At 43.1% G+C, this 24,028-nt stretch overlaps 1 protein-coding gene across 2 annotated transcripts in view; it reads right to left on the bottom strand.

The window, feature by feature from the left end:
• The window catches only part of B3GLCT (beta 3-glucosyltransferase), a 632,866-nt gene that overhangs the window by 121,884 nt on the left and 486,954 nt on the right, over positions 1-24,028 (bottom strand). For both annotated transcript variants that reach the window (XM_068267036.1, XM_068267037.1), the window contains one exon: positions 15,363-15,426. In XM_068267036.1, coding sequence (XP_068123137.1) covers positions 15,363-15,426 — 64 coding nt within the window. The remainder of the gene's footprint in view (positions 1-15,362; positions 15,427-24,028) is intronic.

The raw sequence follows: 24,028 nt of genomic DNA, 5'->3' as shown, positions 1-24,028 counted from the left end.
CAAGTAATTATCCGTACTAACAATACAATTCATCCTCTCTTAGGCCCGGTGCACACCAAAAACCGCTAGCAGATCCGCAAAATGCTAGCAGATTTTGAAACGCTTTTTCTTCTTTTTCTGTAGCGTTTCAGCTAGCGTTTTGCGGTTTTGTGAAGCGTTTTTGGTGTAGTAGATTTCATGTATTGTTACAGTAAAGCTGTTACTGAACAGCTACTGTAACAAAAAACGACTGGCAAACCGCTCTGAAGTGCCGTTTTTCAGAGCGGTTTGCGTTTTTCCTATATTTAACATTGAAGCAGAAACGCATCCGCAATCCAAAATCTGCAGCAGCCCGGGAGTATGTGTTTCTGCAAAACGCCTCCCGCTCTGGTGTGCACCAGCCCATTGAAATACATTACCCTAGCAGATCCGCACCCGCAAGCGGATCGCAAACCGCAGCAGAACCGCTCTGGTGTGCACTAGGCCATACTTTGTTTTTTTGCTGCAGATTTTCATTAACCCCTATACACAGACACTATTCTTCTGCCTTTTGTAAGAAAAACGTGCATTTCTAGAAAAAAAAAAAAAGTAAAATCCCTTAATAAACAGGATCTAAATAAACTAAAAATAATCTGAAAATCCACCCACTGGCTTGGTACCTACTTATCTGATCTGCAAGTGTACAATCCTGACTTACAGCTGCAGAGATTTCCAGTCAATCAGGATGGAAGAAGGGAAGGGTGGAACAATGCAAATGAGGGAGGGGTTTACAAACCCCTAGGAGTTCTGGTTCACCATGAGTTTACTGAGCAGTCAGTAACTATTCCTGTAATGCTAATGTAACTGTTTAGTAAGGGAATATGCCAGAGAACAGGGAATCATAGCTTGCCCGTCTCCATCACAGACCAATAAGACCTGCTTTCTTTCGATGCACTTGATGGGTAGGAACACACTAGGTAGGAATGCTAGTGTTGCGAAAAACGCAGCGAAAATGCATATAATGCAAGTTAATGGGCCGCATGAAAAATCGCGTATGCTTGCGTTCTTCAATGTGCTTTTTTTTAAAAAAACGCTCTCTTGCTGCATATTTGTTCAAAAATCTAAAACGCACATAATGAAAGTCAATGGTGACAGAGGTATTGCGTTTTAGTGTATTTTGTATGTGTTTTTTAGTGGGTTTTTTTGAGGATGTACACTATTTGTTCTTCCTGTTGACTTCCTAGTGATTTGCATAAAAACACATGCAAAAAGCATGCAAAACGCATATGTGATTTATATATGCGAACCGCATTAAAACGCATGCATAATGCAAAAAAATGCATGTGGAACAAAAACGCAAACGCATGGAAACGCACTAAAACGCTACCTTTCCCGCACTGCCTGGTGTGTTCCTACCCTTAAAAAGCTAAGTTCACAAGCAATGGAATGCAAGTATAAGTAATTTTTGGCATTTTTAACGGGAAGGTTCACTGTCCCTAAAAAAACAAAAAACAAAATGCTAATCCACTTACCTGGGGCTTCCTCCTGCCCGTGTCAGGCAGGACGTGCCCTCGGCGCCGCTCCGCAGGCTTCCGCTCTCCTCCGGGGGCGCGCTGACGTCATCGGACGGCCTCCGGGCTGTACTGCGCAGGCGCAGTAGTTCTGCGCAGTACAGCCCGGAGGACGTCCGATGATGTCAGCGCGCCCGCGTGAGGCGCATTTTGGAGCGCAGAAAAGCCCAAACCTGGCCAGGTCGGGTGCGCCACCGGAGGACACCGGGAGCCTGCGGAGAGGCGCCGAGGGCACGTCCTGCCTGACACGGGCTGGAGGAAGCCCCAGGTAAGTGGATTAGCATTTTTTTTTTTTTAGGGACCGTAAACCTTCCCTTTAAAGGTGATACCTAAATAGCGTAATGTTAAATTCTCTGCATAACTATAATAGCATATTCTACTATAAAATGCTGTCCTGCATTACAAAATATTGTGAGGCTAAAAATATTGATTGCACTTTTACAGGAGCATTCGAAATATAAAGCATTTCATTACCCACATTAATGTAAACGTATAAAAAGAATGTGACTATAAATCTGCAACAAACAGTTGGCCTCGCAAAATGCTGTTATGCTGGATGTTGATTTTAAAATAAAATAAGCAATGGTTTTTGTGACTTGGTTTTATTTGAATGTCCTGTAAAATGTTGAAAAATAATTGAATGACCGACTATAGTAAGGCAGGTAAAGATTTAGTATTCAGCTACTAGTTGGTAGATGCTATAATGAGCCTGCTTTCACTAGGGCTGAGTTTTTCTTATTGTAGAGATTTAAAGCGTTTTACATGTTTTGTATATAACAGTGCAGTTTCTAGGCTAAAATGCACCCAGGGCGAGGGTGTAAAAATTACGCCCCCCCCCTAGGTTAGATAGGTAGGTGCCTCTCAGTATAGGTTAGATTAGGTAGGTGCCCCCTAGTATAGGCTAGATTAGACAGGTGCCCCCCAGAATAGGTTAGATTAGGTAGCTGCCCCCCAGTATAGGTTAGATAAGGTAGCTGCCCCCCCAGTATAGGTTAGGTAGGTGCCCCCCAGTATAGGTTAGGTAGGTGCCCCCCAGTATAGGTTAGATAGGTAGCTGCCCCCCAGTATAGGTTAGATTAGGTAGCTGCCCCCCAGTGTAGGTTAGATAGGTAGCTGCCCCCCAGCGTAGGTTAGATTAGGTAGGTGCCCCCCAGTGTAGGTTAGATAGGTAGCTGCCCCCCAGCGTAGGTTAGATTAGGTAGCTGCCCCCAGTATAGGTTAGATAGGTAGCTGCCCCCCAGCGTAGGTTAGATTAGGTAGCTGCCCCCAGTATAGGTTAGATAGGTAGCTGCCCCCCAGTGTAGGTTAGATTAGGTAGGTGCCCCCCAGTGTATGTTAGATAGGTAGGTGCCCCCCAGCGTAGGTTAGATTAGCAGCTGCCCCCCAGCGTAGGTTAGATTAGGTAGGTGCCCCCAGAATAGGTTAGATAGGTAGATGCCCCCAATAATGGAGGGGGGAGCCGCAGGGAGGGCAGCCCGACCTCTCCCTCCCTCTCCTCTCCCGGGCGCCCTCCGTGCTCCCCCCTCAGATGCAGAGTTCGTGAGCAGCAGGGAAGCGCTGTTTACAACTCACCGGCTGCCTGGCTCCAAGCGCTGCTCTCTCGCCGCTGGTCTCCTCTCTCTCTCTGTATACGTACTGATACACGCTGCTTCCTGTAGCCGGAAGCAGCGTGTATCAGTACGTATACAGAGAGAGAGAGGAGACCAGCGGCGAGAGAGCAGCGCTTGGAGCCAGGCAGCCGGTGAGTTGTAAACAGCGCTTCCCTGCTGCTCACGAACTCTGCATCTGAGGGGGGAGCACGGAGGGCGCCCGGGAGAGGAGAGGGAGGGAGAGGTCGGGCTGCCCTCCCCGCGGCTCCGGCTCCCCCCTCCATTATAGCGCCCCCCTCCCAACAGCGCCCCGGGCGGCGGCACGCTCCGCACGGGGCAAGAAACGGGGCTGGTATATAAGCATGTAATTAAAGGCAGCATTACCCGAGGAACTTTGTTGGTCCTACAAATCCCTTTACATTAGGTAGCTGAGGGTAGAGTGAGGTTTCTCTTTACATAACTCTGCCTACACCAGTGATCTGCAAATTTGGCTCTCCAGCTGTTAACCTCCTTAGCGGTAACCCCGTGCTGGACACTGGGTAAGCCGCCGCGGAGGATTCCTCAGGCCCTGCTGGGCAGATTTGCATAATTTTTTTTTTTTCAAACACGCAGCTAGCACTGTGCTAGCTGCGTGTTTGTTGCGATCGCCGCCGCCCGCCGCGCCACTACCCGGAGCAATACAGCCCCCCCCCCGCATACCCCTTGCGCAGCCTGGCCAATCAGCGCCAGGCTGCGCTATGGGGTGGATCGGGATTCCCTGTGATGTCACGACGTCGATGACGTCACTCCGTTCGTCGCCATGGCGACGGGGGAATCCCTCAAGGAAATCCCGTTCAGAACGGGATTTCCTTATGGGCAAGCGGCGCCGGCGGCGATCTAAAGGTACGTGGAGACGCCACAGGGAGGGGGGAAGCATGTAGCTAGCGCTAGGCTAGCTACATGCTAAAAAAAAAAAAGTGAGAAAAACCCTCCCGCGGCCGCACAATTCATACCGCCAGGGAGGTTAAAGTGAACCTTAAGTGAACTAAAAAAAAAATTAGTTTTAATCACCTGGGGCTTCCCTCAGCCCCCTGAAGCTGTCCGGTGCCCTCGCAGCCTCGCGCTGATCCTCCTGGACCCGACAGCGACCACTTCCGGTTTCGCCGTCAGGACCAGACAGGCTGGGAACGCGAGTGATTCTTCGCGTCCCCAGCCACAATAGCGCCCTCTATGTTGCTATAGCAGCATAGAGGGCTGCTATAGCAACATAGAGGGCGCTATTGTTGCTGGGAATGCGAAGAATCACTCGTGTTCCCAGCCTGTCGGGTCCTGATGCCGAAACCGGAAGTGGTCGCCGTCGGGTCCAGGAGGATCAGCGCGAGGCTGCGAGGGCACCGGACAGCTTCAGGGGGCTGAGGGAAGCCCCAGGTGAGTAAAACTCATTTTTTTAGTTCACTTAAGTGCCTCTCTAAGGAGCTACAAGTCCCACAATGCATTTGCCTTTATGATTCAGGATTGTGGCTGTCAGACTCCCACAATGCATTGCGGGACTTGTAGTTTCCTAACAGCTGGAAAGCCAAGTTTGCAGATCACTGGCCTACACCATTAGCGAATGCAGAGCAGTACAATGCAAACTGATGAGATAACCAATCCTCTATAATAAATTCCCTGTGTCCCTACGGCACGCTGCCCCTGTGTAGCTGAGTCCATGCTTTTTGCTACTGTGCATGTGCGCAGCACGGACCCAGCTTCACAGAGACAGGAGGACAGGGACGGGGCCAGGGAGCTAAGCGGGCGGCCGGGTGTGTGGTGGGTGCACGGCTGTGTGTGTGGCGGGTGTGCGTGCATGCGCAGTACATGCGGCGGCGAGAAACACAGACCCTAGAGCCCGCTTTTAAAACGGGCTTGGGTCTGCTAGTATTATCTATAATGTTAATTCTTATTGGGATTCCCCTAGAATACCATAGACTTATTTTGCTTTAAAGGGTGAAAAATAAACTAACTTAAGTCTTGACTACCCTAACTGAATTATGTTTATTCAGCCCTCATACTAACAAATCTTGAACTTTTGAATTATTCACCTGTTCCCTGCACTCAGTATCCAAGAAAGTGATGTTGTGTCGTGTTTTACTGCTGCAATAAAGATTTTCTATTTCGCTGGATCATTGAGCGGATCACTTTCTTGGATACTGTTCGCTTGGGGTGAAGTTGCCTCGTTCCTGCTCTGACCCTGCAGGGTGGTCGGTCGAGCGGACTCCACTACATACGTTCCCTGCACTCACAAGGATTTTCTCTCAGAGATACAGGAATTAATAAGCACTGATTAGTTATCAGTGAGTTGCTCAATTCTGATTCTTAACCCTTACAGCGAGAGAGCTGAATTAACCCTTACAGAAAGCTGAATTAGGTCTCTTTTCCACGGACTGTTGATGGGCAGTGAAATGCCTCTCAAACTCTCACAGCTACTTCTACTTGCTGCCTGGCAACTGCTTGCTGAGCACACAGTTCAACTGCCCGTGGAAAAGCTACTGTAAGCTAAACTCTCTAGGTTAAATGGATTTCGGAACCTCCTGGTTAATTAACCTGCATCTGAATAATTTAAAGTGAACTGACTACGGGGTGGTGCTCCTTCTGCTCTGAATTTTGTAGTGCATGTGATGTCGGGAGTTGTAGTCTGTGGATGCAAGTGACACTGCTGGGAACTACTAAGTTCAGCAGATGCAGCCGGACGGGTGGAGAAGATTGCACATTAAAGGTTCATAAAAAAAAAAATAAAAAAAAATAAAAAAAAAACTTCAGTACAAACCAAAACCAGATGTGATAAAGTCCTAGGGTAAATCTTAAAAACATTTTGTGAATATAGTCCAGTCTATAATGGTGATGTGGTCAAGGTTTTATTGTAGCAGTGAGCATGTCCATACCTAAATAATGCAGAAATCTAGGCAGTATTGGGGGAATCTGGAAGGGGCTGGGGGTGACAGCACAGAGTATTGGGGGGATCTGTATTGGGGGACCTCTCTGCTATCTCATTGGGGGGACCTCTCGGCTATCTCATCCTAGATGTCTTCCAGGTTCTTAAAGTTAAACCTGGATAAGACTGAACTCCTAATCTTCCCGCCCTGTGCAGTTCCACCCCCCACAGACATCTATGTCACTGTCAACGGCACAATCTTATGAACAACCACACAAGCCCGTTGCCTGGGTGTCACCCTGGATTTAGCCCTCTCCTTCACCCCCCACCTCCAAACTATTGCTAGGGCCTGCAATTTTCATTTAAGCAACATCTACAAGATTCGGTCTTTCCTGACCGCAGACACTGCCAAACTCCTTGTCCATGCCTTCATCATCTCCCGCCTGGACTACTGCAACATCCTCCTGTCAGGCCTTCCACAAAACCGCTTCTTCAAGGAGGCCTACCTCACCTCGATGCTGCCCTAACGCTCTCTGCCGAGAACTTCTTGATATACCCCCCTCCTTTTGTGTCACCACACCCTCCCTCTAGATTGTAAGCCTTTGGCAGGGTCCTCTCCCCTTATGCATCATACTTGATTGTACACCCTACCCAGAATATGTAAACCTGTATTATTAGCACTACCACTCCAGTCTATGATCTGCATTATACTACCTGTATTGTATTGTGTATCTTATTGCTTTTTATTGTTGTATCTATTGTCTATTACCTGTATTGTGCTGACCCCCTGTTATTATTGTCTGTAATCATATGTATTGTACATCGCTGCGTAATATCCAAATAATAATAATAATAATCTGTAAGGGGCTGGAAATGACAGCATAGAGTATAGGGAGGGGGATCTGTAAGGGGCTGGGGGTGACAGCACAGAGTATGGGGGGGGGGGGGGGTCTGGAAGGGGCTGGAGGGGACATTCCTGTTCCACTACACCTGCCTAGAAGACAGACTTAGATTTAAGCTGGTCACTAACGGTCCAATTTCTAGCAAAAAATCGTTCGAGCGATCAGAAATTCTGATCGGATTGGTTGTAAATAATCGCCATTGGTGGACACAATCGATTATTAACGAGTGAAAAAAATGTCGCCCGAATGAATTTTCGTCGAACGAAAATTTGGATTTTCTTGGTGGTCGTGATAGATAGGAAGCAATGATTGGTTAGTTGATGGTGTAGTGAACGATTTTTCGTCCGATCAAAATTTCTGATCGCTCGAACGATTTTTCACTAGAAATTGGACCGTTAGTGGCCAGCTTTAGTCTTCTGATTGAAGCAGATCTGAACTGGATGAAACAAAATAAACTCAAAGTAAAAAAAATGAATAAATGTGAGCTTTATGATCACTTGTAATAATGTCATCTCAGAAACGTTCTTTAGAAACATAAGGCTCTCACCAGCTGTTCAGGACACACACATATAAACACTACAGAAAATGGCAATATGAATGTCGCTGCTGTCATAATTTGCAACTGATTGCAACACGTCTATGGGTTTGTTATACTTCTCTTTTTATATGTTATTGAAGTCTGGAACCAGTATGACTGTTATACATCTGTCATAGATTTACCATGGAGAGAATTGTACACAAGATATTTTATTGTTATGTTTAGAAAATAGCAGAGCCTCAAAAGCAGTTATACAGAGCGGTCATTAAATGCTAGCTATAAACTGCTGGTACCATATAAAAAAAAAAAAAAGTTGATTTTGGAATCTGGAATTGCATGGTGTTGGTTTTCCCTCGACATGGCTCCCAAAGCATAACAGATTCACCCCCATGTTTAACAGTGTGTTTCATTGACAAGAAGTTATTCTGATTGGTACACTTTTAAGCAGCATCTAATTTACATGAACTTTGAAGGCAAGGATAAATTATTTGCATCCCAATGATCATCCCTATCCAAGAATATTTCGGGTGACCAATTTTACAGGTCTGTTGTACATGTCCTTTACCTTACTCTAGACGAGACAGGCAGCTTCCGCACAGAGCTGTTCCGATGATTTGGGTGTCACCATAGGCGGTAATGTGAATTATGGCTATAGAAGCACTCCATGACTTATTTGGGTGCCGGTGTTCGCCAGAACACAATTTACCAAAAAAAAAAGCAATATGGCCTCCGGCCTGAATTACATGTCCACACCCCCAGACTTTTTCATAAGCTACAGGTACTATTTTATTTGGTCCTGTGACTTAGAGTTGATTAAATATAAAGCAGAGTTAAAATTTGATATGTAATTTTTCCAGACTTAGAGACACTGAAGCGAAAAAAAAAATGATGATATTATGATTTGTATGTGTAGCACAGCTAAGAAATAAAACATTAAGATCAGATACATCAGTGTAATTGTTTCCAGTACAGGAAGAGTTAAGAAACTCCAGTTATCTCTATGCAAAAAAGCCATTCATCTCTACGACTTTCAAAGTCGTGGAGAGGGCTGTCTTCAGACTTTTATTATCTCAACTATTAGTAAGTAAACAGTTTTATTTTTCTTTGCCAGAGGAGAGGTCATTAGTTCACAGACTGCTCTGAAAGAATCATTTTGAATGCAGAGTGTTGTGTAATCTGCACATATTAGAGAATGATGCAATGTTAGAAAACACACTATATACCTGAAAATAAAAATATGAGAATATTTTCTTTGCTGCTAATCTTCTAGTAATTATTCATAGTACACAACCAATTCATTATATCATATTTTTTTCCGCTTCAGTGTCTCTTTAAGCAGTACAAATCTATGTCCAGCAGGTGGTGCTGCGGCTCTGACAGGAAGTAGATTCTACTGCTTAGGCACTCCGTGCTACCACTGTTACCGCCGATCCCGCCACTCTGCAACCACCGCGATTCACTCACTCTGCCGTCTCTATGACAGCAGAGCTCTGTGAGCTGGTCAGGAGCCGCTTTCATTGGCTCCTGACCGTGTGATCACTGAGCCAATCACATTAGCTCACACTGATACAGCGTCAGGAGCCAATGAAAGCGGCTCCTGACTGGCTGACAGCGCTCTGCCATCATAGAGACGCCAGAGAGAGGACCCTGCAGCAATGGGGCAGCAACGTGACTGGTCAGAGCGGCGGGTATGCACAGCGCTTTGTTGGGAGGTGGGTGTTTTACAGTACCAGCAGTCTCTGGTTAAAGGGGCAGAGACTGCTGGTACGAAAATGGTTTCACCTGAAGTGCACACTTGAAGTGTTAAAAACAAAAAAAAAAACACCTTATATATAGTACATACCTCAGTAGTAGGAAGCTTCTGGATGGTCCAGAGACTTCCTGGATCCTCCTGCAGACTACAAGTCCAACATAGGGACCCTCTATCTATATGGCTCAGCGCGAGTCGAATAGCTTTCTTCCAGCAGTGCTCCCACATGTGGACTAGAAAGCATGAACAGTAAAATGAAGATGCTCTTGCATGAGCGCGCCATTCTACTGGCCATACTTAAACCTTACAGATGCACAGTACAGCTGCTCTTGCCTACGGCCCGGGAGCACGGCCAGAAAAACACAATTTGACCCCTTACAATGAAAATTCTATGAACTATTGCTTTTAAACTTAATTATCTCTTCGGTTTATTTTAAGTTCAGGTAGATGTGCTGGCCAAAGAAAAACGCTACTTTGGGTAGCAACATGCACCCAATGATTCTTCCACTCTTCCTAAAAGGTTGATAAGACTTTGTTGTAGTGTAGCATCCATATCAACTTACACTTGGAGGTAGCAGCCACACATTTAAGCCAAGAGAGTTTTTTTTCTGTAGGCACACACCGAACCTGTATCTGCAACTCACTTAAGAAACCATTTGTATCTTTAACAAGTTTCCAGTGGTCTTATATCATCTACCCAAAAAACAAAAAGGTCTGCTTCTCAACAAGAAAGGTCAGCGTTTGTTCGGGTTGAAGGGGACATTTGTGTAGACCAAACATAACAGATAAACAGCCATGGTTGGAGACATTATTCAACATATTGAGTCTCTTTTTAAAACCTCTTGATGACAAATGATTGATTGTCTGGTACATACGTACATTTTGTCTCCTCCTGATTACTAAATACAGATTTCTACCTTTGTACACTGCAGCTTTCCACTGAAGTCACTGTAAATAGTCGGACTGATCAGAGCTACACGGCTTTGTAAATAAACCTTTTCACTTATTAACTAGTTCCCTTTTTAGGATGTAGATTCTACATCCAAAAAAGTGCTGCTGTAGGTTGTAGGATGTAGAATCTACTTCTAAGATTAAAAACCTCCCTTCTGCCGCCGTGCATGCACGTGCGTGTGCGCGCTCCCGTGCATGCACAAACCTTTGTAAAAGCGAATGATTGTTGCTACAGCAAATTGCAACTATCATTCAATAAAGAGAGTTTTACAGGTTAAAAAAATAAATAAAGTGACAGTCAATAAAATTAAGTGTTTTTCTTCCCCCCAGTTAACTTTCAACCCTTACCTAGACTAGCTTATTAATCTCTTGTTAACCCCTGCAACACCTATACCTGGGTTTACAGCTATAACCACTGCTGCCTGTAGCTATTGGATGCGACTGCTAGAACAACAGCTTAGAGCCCCGATGCTCTACAGATGCATTGCTCTGCCGCTACCTAGTTATGCCCCCCCCCCCCCTCCCCATCACCCCAACGAAAGCACCCATCGATACAGACGCGCAAGCTGGGGATAATGGTCCGCCACATGCCCAGTTAGTAATAAAACAGCGCTTATGTAGTATCAATTTAACCAGAAGAGGTCCAAAGAATATATTTGTGGGACTGATACGACAGGGTGAAAAATGAAAAATTTTATATTTTCTGCATTAATGCCCAATTTGTACTCATAAAATAAAATCATTTTTGGAAAAAATGTTACCCAGAGAAAGCCTAGACTCTACTGAAAAAATAGCAAAAACAAAATAAATATCACGCCTGTACACACCACTGCACTTGCACTGCGCTTTTAAAATCGCATGCGTTTTTTAATGGCAAGGTCTTTTGAAAAATCATGAAAGTTGTGAAGACCTGTACACACTGGTGCGATGCGTTTTTTCTATTCTCATGAAGGCTTTGCATTTTAAAAATCGCATGCGATTTTAAAAGCGCAGCAGTGTGTACGGGCCCTTAGATGCTATAAGTAATTAAAAATGTACTGCTGTATTAAAAGCGACACAGCAGTGTAAGAAATCTCAGGGTCCTTAAGGGGTAAAAACATTGGCATGCGAAATGGTTAAGCTTGCCACTTTTGTAATTCTTTCACCAGGCTATTAAACTGAAATAGTGACAGTTGGGAGAAAATATTGCCAGTCGGAGGAAAGGATGCCACAGAATTGTGGGAAATCTACAGTCATCAGCATCCACAAAGAAAAAAAAAAAGAATATAAAAAAAAGAAACTGTTGGGCTTTTACTTGTTACATTTTTCTAACTGAAGTCAAACATGAAATGAGCTCATCTCCCCAGAAAACCAGACAGCAGAATAAAAAGTTTGCTGTGCTGTAATGTCTGACAGCATTTATACCAATAACAACCTCTGGTCAAGTATATTTTAGACAAACTCTATATCAAAGCGGTATGTCAGATCCTTGATCTTTCTGCTTTGCTCATGTCAAGCCACAAGGCCTTTCCAAAATATACACAGGCAAGAAAAAAATTATCTTGCACCTAGACTGATGTATCAGGAGAGAGCCCGCTTTATGACTGCTAAGCTGCTATGATCTTTAATCTGTGCTGCTACTGACCTCTAACGAGGATTTGTGTAACATTTTACTTTAAGGAATCTGAAGTGAGAGGGATATGATTGCTACCATATTTCTTTCCTTTTAAAGGGACTCTAAGCAGAAGTCAAAAATGGAATGCTGAACTTACCTTGGGCTTCCTCCCGCCCCCCAGAGTCCGCAAGGTCCCCCAGCATCCTCTGGGTCCCCTCCGTTTTCCTGCTGGCATTTCCGTTAGCTGCGTGACTTGGCAGGGAGTCAGTACATGCGCGGCCCATCCGCACACGCGACTTGATCACGTGCCATAGCCGTGAGTGTTCTGTGCATGCACAGTTCCCAGACACATGGACAATGTACATGCGCGGTTCCCTGCCCAGTTTCTCACTACTCCCAGTCAAGTCGGGCAGCTAATGAAGCCGCCACTGGAGTGGACCCAGAGGATGCCGAGGGACTGAGTGGGCTACCGGGGGCTGGAGGAAGCCCAAGGTAAGTTCAGTATTCCATTTTTGATGTCTGTTCAGGGTCCCTTTAAACAATACCAGTTGCCTGGCAATCCTGGTGATGTCCTTGGCTGCAAACAAGCATGCAGCTAATCTTAGACTTTTGACAGAAACATCTGATCTGCATGCTCGTTCAGGGCCTGTGGGTAAAAGTATGAGAGTCAGATGATCAGCAGGGCTGCCAAGCAACTGGTATTGTTTAAAAGAAAAGAAATATGTCATCCTCCGTATTCCTCTCACTTCTGGTTCCCTTTAATGAAACCATTAACTACCCAAACAGTACTGCATTCAGTCATAAACAAAACAACATGGAAAATGCTGGCACTATACACATCCAAAATAATAATACAAATAATTTTGAACCAATTATATACTATCCAACACCCGATAAAGATATACCGTAGCAATAAAAAGTATGTGAACCCTTTGGAATTATATGGATTTCTGCACAAATCGGTCATAAAATGTGATCTCATCTTCATCTAAGTCACAACAATAGACAATCACAGTCTGCTTAAACTAATGCCACATAAATCATTAAATGGTTCCATGTTTTTATTGAACACACCATGTAAACATCAAAAGTGGAGGTGGAAAAGGTATGTGGACCCCAAGACTAATGACATCACCAAGAGCCAATTGGAGTGAGGTGTTAGCCAGCTGGAGTCCAATCAATGAGGTGAGATTGGATGTGTTGGTTACAGCTGCCCTTCCCTTATAAGAAACACACCAGTTTTGAGTTTGCTTTTCCCAAGAAGCATTGCCTGATGTGAATGATGCCTCGCACAAAAGAGCTCTCAGAAGACCTACGATTACGAATTGTTGACTTGCATAAAGCTGGAAAGGGTTATAAAAGTATCTCCAAAAGCCTTGCTGTTCATCAGTCCACAGTTAGGCCCAGTGCACACTGAGCGGATTTGGATGCGATCCACCGGCCGCATCCGCCTGTAAATCCGCTTGGCTATTGTATTTCAATGGGCTGGTGCACACCGGCGGTTTTAGGTTTGTAGCAAACCGCTAACGTGCCTCCTGCTGCATGTTTGCGGTTTGTTAAAAACCTCAAACCGCCGGTGTGCACCAGCCCATTGAAATACAATAGCCAAGCGGATTTACAGGTGGATGCGGCCGGCGGATCGCATCCAAGTCCGCTCGGTGTGCACTGGGCCAAATCTCTGCAATCCGCAAAAAAAAAACGCTAGCGTTTTGTGGATCTGCTAGCGGTTTTAGTGTGCACTGGGCCTAAGAAAAATTGTCTATAAATGTAGAACGTTCAGCACTGCTGCTACTCTCCCTAGAAGTGGCCGTCCTGTAAAGAGGACTGCAAGAGCACAGCGCAGAATGCTTAATGAGGTGAGGAAGAATCCTAGAGTGTCTGGCATATGCTAAAATCCCTGTTAGCGAATCTATGATATGTAAAACATTGAACAAGAATGGACTTCATGGGAGATACCACAAAGGAAGCCACTACCGTCCCCCCAAAAAAAGAAACATTACTACACGTTTAAAGTTTGCAAAAGAGCATCTAGATATTCCACAGCAGTACTGGCAAAATATTCACTAGACATATGAAACAAAAGTTGAGTTGTTTAGAAGAAAAACACAACACTATGGCCTCAATTCACTAGGCTTTATCAAACACATTATCGAACATTTGATAATTTACCTCATGGGTAAAATCTAATTTTGAATTCACTAAGGTGTTATAGGTTTATTAAACGTTTTATCGATAAAACATTTGATAAAGTGTTTAATAAAGCTTAGTGAATTGAGGCCTATGTGTGGAGAAAACGAGGCACAGCCCACTAACATCAAAACGTTTAAGTTGTTGCTTAAATTCAAAGGTTCACATAGCTTTTCCCCCTGCACTTTGAATGTTTATATGGTGTGTTAAGGGCTCTTTCACATAAGACAACACGTGCAGGAGCCTTTCTCCTGCATGCATTGAATAGCCTGCGGCGTGTCGTCGGGATGCTGCGGTGTGACGCAATCAGCGGCGGTAGCTATTGATTCACCCGACGGGAAAACGCCGGCTCCCGACGATAAAAGCCCCCGGGTGCGTTGAAACGCAACGTACCGAAAGGAAGCGTCGGGTGTGAATGGTAAAATCGAATTCTATGGACTTTCATTTTACCTTGGTTAACGCAAAGTTTCGACTTTGCATCAAAACACAGGAAACTGGCTCTAGTGTGAAATAACCCTTAATAAAAACATGGAAACATTTATTTGTAGGGTATTCGTTTAAGCGACTGTGATCGTCTATTGTTGTGATCAGATCACAATTTATGACCAATTTGTGCAGAAATCCATATAATTCCAAAGGGATCACATACTTTTTATTGCTACTGTATAGATCATTCTTCAGGTATTTAGCAAATTTTACATACCGTAGTCATAACTAAAGACAAAGATAAATAAATACTTTGTAAAATGAGAAGTTGAAAAATAGAAGCGCGATCAAGAAATGATTGATATTCGCTACGTAATTTGTTCAGATTATTTGATGCACAATCAGCCCGCACATAGTCATCTTTACTACTGGTAGACATGAAAAAATAACAGACAGCACCAATTGCCATTATTTATAACCACACCCCCTAACAATAGGCTAAAAGGTTTTTTTTTGTAGATATACATATGTACAGAGGGAGATACTGGTTGTTTGGCAGTTGGAAACAGCTGTTATTTCCCACAATGCAATAAGGTTCACAGACAGGAAACTGTCAGGACAATGGTCATGACATCACACAGTGGGGGAGGGGGGTGTTACCACAATATCAGCCATACAGACACCCCTGATGATCTATTCCACAAAAGGTAAAGATTTCTCATTAGAAAGGGAGTTTCAGTTACTGCTTGGGATGAAGTTTAATTCCCCTTTAACCGATCTGTAGATCAGGTCTCTGATTAGAGCTCTCTACATATATCTATTCCTATCACTGCAAGTTACCCTTTGGGTACAGACAGGAAAAATAATTGACTAGAAGAACAAGTCTGCTGGAGAAACAGGTCTGCTGGAGGAAACTCATCTGTGTTGGTAAATATCATAGGAAGAATGCATCCACTTACTTCTATTATATTTGTCCAAGAAAATGTGAGCAAGAAAATAAACTTACTTCGTGTTTCAAGTCTATTGTGAAGTCTGAAGTAGGTGGATCTTTAATAAGGATCTCGGCAAGCCTAGAAAAGTTAATGTTAAACAAGTTATATTAAGACATGACAACATGCCACGTTAAATTGCAAAATTAACCGCTAGATTATAGTCTGGAAAATTCAACAGCAATTAAGCTAATCCACCATGACTTTACATTATAAGAACTATTTACTTTTTTGTTCTCCTCCTAAAAACAAACAACAATGCTAAAAGCAGCCAGTTACATTTCATTTAATTATATGGCCAATTGCAAATTCTTTCATTTAAATTATACGGGTGCAAGAAAGAAATAATTATGGTGTATTCAATAAACAAGACCGCTTCAGAAAAAAAAATCCATTATTACATTTCCCAAATTAAAGTGAATATTTATAAATGCCAGAACACGGGAAAACCTGTCTGATGTTGTATTTCCAAGAACCAGAAAGAGTAGTGTTCACATTTAGTACATTTGGTTTTGCAGAACAATGGGGGGAACAGAACGCAATTCAATAGGCAGTGCCTAGAAAATTGTATTCGCTTTCTTTGAAGCTAAAATGTTTTAATTTTCTATAACATTTAATTCACAGAAGAATTAAATTGTTAATTGACACTGATCAAACAAAAAAGGCTGTTTCTGGCCAAAGTAAAGAGAGCTGCAGGAACAGATTAAAATTATATATTTTTTTATACGATTACTGTTATTACCGGCATCAATTTTCCAAAGTCACACAACCAATTAAGTGGAATCCTCTGCGCAGTGATATATACAAACAAACAGCGACACACGTGTTCACAGGATACCCAGAATGCAAGGACAATTTACTTAAAAGGTCACTATCGCGAAAATAGTAGGCAGTAAAAATCTGTCAGAACCGACAGGTCTTGTACCAGTCCATCTCCTCATAGGGGATTCTCAGGGTTTTATTGTTCTCAACAGCATTTCCTGAACAGCAGTTTAACTGCCAAAATAGTAAGACACCAGCCAGCCTCCCTATTCACTTGCACACTATTTTGTCAGTTAGACTTTGCAACTGCTGTTCAGGAAATGCTGTTGAAAACAAAGAGAATCCCCCACTGGCCCAAACCAATTAGGGCTCTTTCACACCAGAGCCCTTTTTCGGCGTTTTAACGCAAAGTCTATACTTTGCGCTAACCAAGGTAAAAGGAAAGTCCATAGACTCATTTTACCTTTCACACCGCACGCTGCGTTTTGATGCATTGCGGTACGACGCATCCTGGCGCATTTTATCGTCGGGAATCGGCGTTTCCCCTTCGGGTTAATTAACTACTACCGCTGCTACTCAGCGTCGCACCGCAGATTCCCGACGACACGCTGCAAGGCGTGCAGGAGCCGTTCTCCTGCACGTTTTTAATGTGAAACCGGCCTTAATCTTTGAGTATATTTTGGGGGGTTTTTTGGGAGGAAAATTAAAGCCCTGACAACATCCTAGACAAACACAAGTATATGCAAACTGCATGCACGTACAGGAATTCATCCCATGATTGTAGTGCTACAAGGCAAACGTGCTAACCATTATGCTTCTGTGTTGACCCACTTATTGGTACATATACATATATATATATATATATATATAGTGGCTTGCAAAAGTATTCGGCCCCCGTGGAGTTTTCTACATTTTGTCACATTACTGCCACAAACAATCAATTTTATTGGAATTCCACGTGAAAGACCAATACAAAGTGGTGTACACGCGAGTAGTGGAACGAAAATCATACATGATTCCAAACATTTTTTACAATTGAATAACTGCAAAGTGGGGTGTGCGTAATTATTCAGCCCCCGAGTCAACACTTTGTAGAACCACCTTTTGCTGCAATTACAGCTGTCAGTCTTTTAGGGTATGTCTCTACCAGCTTTGCACATCTAGATACTGAAATATTTGCCCACTCTTCTTTGCAAAAGTACTCCAGCTCAGTCAGATTAGATGGACAGCATGTGTGAACAGCAGTTTTCAGATCTTGCCACAAATTCTCGATTGGATTTAGATCTGGACTTTGACTGGGCCATTCTAACACATGAATATGTTTTGTTTTAAACCATTCCATTGTTGCCCTGGCTTTATGTTTAGGGTTATTGTCCTGCTGGAAGGTGAACCTCCGCCCCAGTCTCAAGTCTTTTGCAGACTCCAAGAGGTTTTCTTCCAAGATTGCCCTGTATTTGGCTCCATCCATCTTACCATCAACGCTGACCTGCTTCCCTGTCCCTGCTGAAGAGAAGCACCCCCAGAGCATGATGCTGCCACCACCATATTTGACAGTGGAGATCGTGCATTCTGAGTGATGTGCAGTGTTATTTTTCTGCCACACATAGCATTTTGGCCCAAAAGTTCCATTTTGGTCTCATCTGACCAGAGCACCTTCTTCCACATGTTTGCTGTGTCCCCACATGGCTTGTGGCAAACGGGATTGCTTATGTTTTTCGGTTAACAATGGCTTGCTTCTTGCCACTCTTCCATAAAGGCCAACTTAGTGCAGTGCACGACTAATAGTTGTCCTATGGACAGATTCCCCCACCTGAGCTGTAGATCTCTGCAGCTCGTCCAGAGTCACCATGGGCCTCTTGACTGCATTTCTGATCGCGCTCTCCTTGTTCGGCCTGTGAGTTTAGGTGGACAGCCTTGTCTTGGTAGATTTACAGTTGCGCCATACTCCTTCCATTTCTGAATGATCGCTTGAACAGTGCTCCGTAGGATGTTCAAGGCTTTGGAAATCTTTTTGTAGCCTAAGCTTGCTTTAAATTTCTCAATAACTTTATCCCTGACCTGTCTGGTGTGTTCTTTGGACTTTATGGTGTTGTTGCTCCCAATATTCTCTTAGACAACCTCTGAGGCCGTCACAGAGCAGCTGTATTTACACTGACATTAGATTACACACAGATGCACTCTATTTAGTCATTAGCACTCATCAGGCAATGTCTATGGGCAACTGACAGCAATGCAGAGTAGTTCACCAGCCTCAGGACATTACCATGCAGATCTCGGGGAGTCCTACTGGGATGAGGGGTCCATCACACCTCTCAATTTCCAAGTCCACAATCATAAGTAGGGGCATACGGCGCCCCCATTGGTACCCCGAGGACCTGCAGATAAAAATCATCACCAAATCTAAAGTAAGCATGAGACAAACTGAATTCCAACAAAGTCATAATGAATGACAGCAACTCATTATTGATCCTACTATCGTTTTTTCAGTTGCTCCTAGACCGATACTAATGCCTCACTTTGTATGATGTTATTATACAAATTGATCACATCCATAGACACTAACAAACTAATGTCTCTGGCATTAATTTGGCTTAACGTGTTGAGAAAATGAGTCGTATCCTTTAGACACCTTTCATCAGATTTTACAATAGGCTGTAACCAAGTGTCTATCAGAACACCCAAAGGTTCCAATAACGAATCCACGGCAGACACAATGGGCCTGGGTGTGGTGTGTTAAGTTTGTCTATATATGTTGCATTGTTCCTATCAGAAGTTTGAGCACTTGATAAAGGGCCTATGCCCGAAACGTCGTGCTGTTTTGTTATACTGTACATATTTCTGCAACAATGGAATAAATACCAGTGATTAATATCACATCCGTTTGTGAGTCGAGTCCTGGATGGGAATTTTTTATTATTATGGGCAACTGACTGCACTCAGACCAAAGGGGGCTGAATAATTACGCACACCCTACTTTGCAGTTATTGATTTGTAAAAAAGGTTTGGAATCATGTATGATTTTCATTCCACTTCTCACGTGTACACCACTTTGTATTGGTCTTTCATGTCGAATTCCAATAAAATTGATTCATGTTTGTGGCAGTTATGTGACAAAAAGTGGAAAACTTCAAGGGGGCCGAATACTTTTGCAAGCCACTGTATATACATATATACACACACACATATATATATATATATATATATATATATATATATATATATATATATATATATATATATATATATATATATATATATATACATATATACATACACACACACTAAACCTGGTGCGTCCATATTCCAGGAGCAGCTTGTACAAGTTCTCCCCCATATAGTGTCCTCCTGTGTCCCTTATGTGCCCTCCTGTGTCCCCTTCTTCCCTGTGCCAAGTGAGTTGCCGCTCTCTCCCCAGTGTCTCAGTTCCCCCTGGCTCAAGTGTATAAATGGTTCAGGCAGTTGGATTGCATACCGCGTGGCTGCCTGGGATTGTAGGCATCTGTCTCCTGTGCAATGCAGGCTCTTCTCCCACCGTGTGCCCGCTCTATCTTCTGTGTCTCCGCTCCTTTTGTGCGCTAGAATCCCCGCAGAGTTGTAGTACGGAAAAGTGTCTTATACGACATGGCAATCTTTAATTCCTATATCCTTGATCTGGGTTCATTTGCCCTGGTTTTCTAGGAACATACATTCTGTACCACATTTTTATTGGTGTGCATTTTGCATTTTAAATGTGCTCAAACCAACTATGTTTGGGGCATTTAATTTCTCCTGAAGAAGTGAACATTGGTTCATTAAACATGTCCAGTATGAATGATTCAATATTTCAAATTCTAAGCATCTACCCCCCAAAAAAATCATATTTCCTTTTACAAGTTCCAGAGACATATGTCTGGACTTCTTATAAGGGTTGCTCTCTATTCCTGTGACTAATGTATTTGATTGGTTTTATGGATACAATAATTACCGTAACACTTGTTTTAAATATCTACAGTACGTTGTATATGTAATGAATTAACACTTGTATGGTTTTCTGTCATGAATGATCTATTTCATAACATTAGATATTCACCAAGTTTAAGTTTAGTCACCCCATGAGGGTCCCATTGGTTCATTTTCTTCTTGTACTCCATTGAGTGGATGTGTGGTGGTCCTTTGTAAACACGTTTTCCAAAGTGGAGATACTTTTAGAATCATCAACATTGTATATTCTAAGGTGCTTTAAAATAGATATTTATAAAAATTTGGCTTCAACAAAAGAATGTGCTATTTGAACTACATTTTATGGTGGAAATCCCATGGTTTTATTTAGATTAGACATTTCCTAGTCAATGGCAAAATCCCTGACTGGGACCAATTTAGAACTAAATGCCGGTTCCCTGCATCTGTGTTTTTCCCACGTGACATCCATCTCGCAGATATATTTTGAGAATTGGTATAACTTAAAGAGACTCTGTAACAAAATTTTCATCCTTATTTCTTATATCCTATAAGTTCCTATACCTGTTCTAATGTGCTCTGTCTAACTGCAGCCTTTTCTAGTTGCACAGTGGCTGTATTATCTCTGTTACATGACCTAATCTTCTCTCCTCTGTCGGGTCTGTCGGACTGAGGCAGTCAGGCTGGAATGTGCTGTGCGGCTTGTGATTGGATTGAAGCTATACACACCCTCTCCAGGCCCCCTGCACACTCTGTATGACTCACACACTGAGCTACTCTCAGCATATCACTTGATATGTCTTGTTTGTAAACACTGCATACAAATGGCAATTACAAGCCAGGATTGCAGCAGGGAGTGGCAGAAACAGCACAGAGGGGCCCAGGAGAACATAATGAATAGAATGGTATGCTTTTTATTGTAAGAATTTTAGTGTACAGATTCTCTTTAAGACCCCCCGGACGGTGGTTTGATATCTTACCTATATTTAGTTCTCTCCCGGCGCCTCACTAGGATAAATTTACGATCTACCTCCCTAATGGGAGAGGGATTTTATTTTTACCTTTACAATAGAAAAAAAGTCCTTTACCACAAAATCTAAGGGTAGAAGCTACTTCTTTAATATAAAGACGAGTGTTGAGGTTCTGCACCGTACTCATCAGACCCCAGAAAGTCTTTATAGAATCTTCCCGGGCAGAACAAATGTATATTTTAGATGTTAAAACCAAATAGGCTCATTATGTCATATATGGTGTGCTGTTTGAGTGTGAAGAGCTTCTGGGCCTCGTGACCACACTGATTAGCTCATCCTTGGACTGGACTATATCCCCAGATCCACAGGGAATACTACTGGCTGATTACCCTACAGGCTGAAAATTCCCAGCTCATAGACTGGCTCAACATATCTAAAGCAGCCAGGCTTCAAATAGTGATGGAATGAGCCCACCTAATCCAATGCCAAAAGGATTATAAATGATATGATATAAAATAAAGTGCGGCTTTTAGCAATAGCCAATCCATGGATTTTTTGGATAACACTGGACTGAGGACCTTGGTTTTCATTGCCTGATAAAGCTTTCTGATTACTGTATATGCGTCATTTCCAGAATTTGTTTTTCTATGCTGTTTGAATATTATCTCTTAACACAGTTAACTTTTAATGTATCCTCATTCACCAGCAGTATTGTTAGTTTTTGCTCACATGTTTCAATAGCCATTTGCTTACCCTACATGAAGTAATAAATAATGATAAAATGTAGAGAAACCGAGAGCCCAATATAGTGTAGTATGTTAAAACATAAACGAAGTAAGGCAAATTAGTGAGAAGAATATACTCACAAACGTGGGTTACCACACAGGCAACCACTGTATAAGCAGTTGAGGAGATTAGACTTGTCTTCACTCAGGGCTAAGAAGTCGCTCTCTGAAGATGAGAAAAAGGGGTAGATCACCCCTCCACCAGGGGTGGACACGATTTTGCAGTAGGAGAACAGAGGCGCCAGCAGAATAAACGTGGATAAAATTTTTAAAATTTGCTTGGAGGAAGTGGTGGACTTACCTCCATAAAGCAGACACGAAAGACTGTCTGAAAAGTAGCAATCACATTTATTATATAGTACCCCAAAAGTGCAATGCGTGTTGCAGGCCGAGCCTGCTTCATCAGGCAATAAACTGGGGGACAAAACAGAATTCCAGCAATAGCAGGTGTAGCGCCTCAGTCAGTCACTGCGTTGCACTTTTGGGGTACTATATAATAAATGTGATTGCTACTTTTCAGACAGTCTTTCATGTCTGCCTTATGGAGGTAAGTCCACCACTTCCTCCTAGCAAATTTTAAAAATGTTATCCCCTTTTATTCTGCTGGCGTCTCTGTTCTCCTACTGCATAATAAATAATGATGGTTGTATATGTTATGGCCAGAACCCGAAGTCTGGCCACTTCTGTTCCTAGCCAGCCAATATGGGAATGGATGGCTGATGTGGCCAATGCATGAAGAACTAACGGTTTTTGGACTTTGGCTGGCCAGAACACAACATGAATTAATACGGCTGGCCAAGTGCCTTCCCCACTGCCCATGCCTCCACCGCTGCCTCTTACTGATGCCTGTGTATTCCCCGCTTAATATATGTGGCATATGATTTGTGCCTCTGTGGTCTTGTCCATCATGTGTGCTGAAGCAGCTGTGCACAGCAGGAAAACAGCGAGCTGCAGCTTCGGGCTCTGCAGGATTCACAGTAGGGCACTTAAGTGCAGCCCGCAGCTCTGCACAGCAGGGGAACAGTAAGCTGCAGCTTCGAGACATCAGGACTTACCCAGGTCACTGCTCTGTTCCACAGATCTGCAGAAGGGACGGCACAGACAGCGGTAAGATGTACCAGGGAAGGCACTTTGGGACTTGGCTGGCCACATTTAGTCATGTTGCGTTCTGAAAAAAGTCAACATTTCATGTATTGGACGCATCAGCTGGCCATTTCCCATAATGGCCAACCACTATTCAAAATGGTCAAATTTTGGGTCCTGGCAATAACATATATATAAATAAAACTTTTATAACTAAACTATAATGATCGGTCTCCTGCATTACTGCTAAGTAAAGAGATCTTAGCAAAGTCCAAGTCTAGTGGCAAAGCTTGTCTCATTCATAACATATACCATCTAACAATAAAATGCTAGCTTACAGTAACCCGTCTCAATAAAATGATGCAATCACTTATTCATAAAGACCAAGTAGGTTTTATACCTCAACGCCAGGCCACTGACAACATTCAAAAACTCTTAAATATAATTCACCATGCTCATCGTCTTAAACACCCCCTAGCAGTGCTCCTTCCCGATATCGAAAAGGCCTTCGATACCCTGTCATGGCGCTATATGTTTTATGCCCTACAAAGATTTGGTTTATCAGGCTCTTTCCTTCAAGCAATTAAATCATTATATTCTAATCCATTTGCTTCCACCAAACTGCCCTCCACACGTCACTCCACAATAAAAATTGAAAGAGGTACCAGGCAGGGTTGCCCTCTGTCCCCAGCCCTATTTGCTCTATGTATGGAGCCCCTTGCTATTAAAATTAGGCAAGCAGCTGATATACAGGGTTACCGAATAGGCCAGCGAACCTATAAAGTCTCACTATTCGCCGACGATCTAGCTCTGACCTTAACTAGCCCCATTACATCGATACCTTCATTGTTGGAACTTTTATCATCCTTTAAGAAACTATCTGGGCTATCTCTAAACATTACAAATTCCGAAATCCTCCCCTGCAATATTTCTAGCTCAGTTACTGCAGAACAAGCTTCTCATTTTGGGTTCCATATTCAATCTAAATTTGTGAAGTATCTAGGAGTCAAATTATCTAAAAACCCATCAGACATGTTTCGGTTAAATTGCATCCCCCTCTTGGCGTCACTCCTCAACGTACTCAATACATAGGCTAAGCTACCGATATCTTTAAGTGGGCGGTTAGACTCAGTTCGCATGACCCTA

This window comes from Hyperolius riggenbachi, chromosome 2 (genome assembly GCF_040937935.1).
Source record: "Hyperolius riggenbachi isolate aHypRig1 chromosome 2, aHypRig1.pri, whole genome shotgun sequence".
NCBI lineage: Eukaryota > Metazoa > Chordata > Amphibia > Anura > Hyperoliidae > Hyperolius > Hyperolius riggenbachi.
This window is presented reverse-complemented; position numbering and strand designations above follow the sequence as displayed.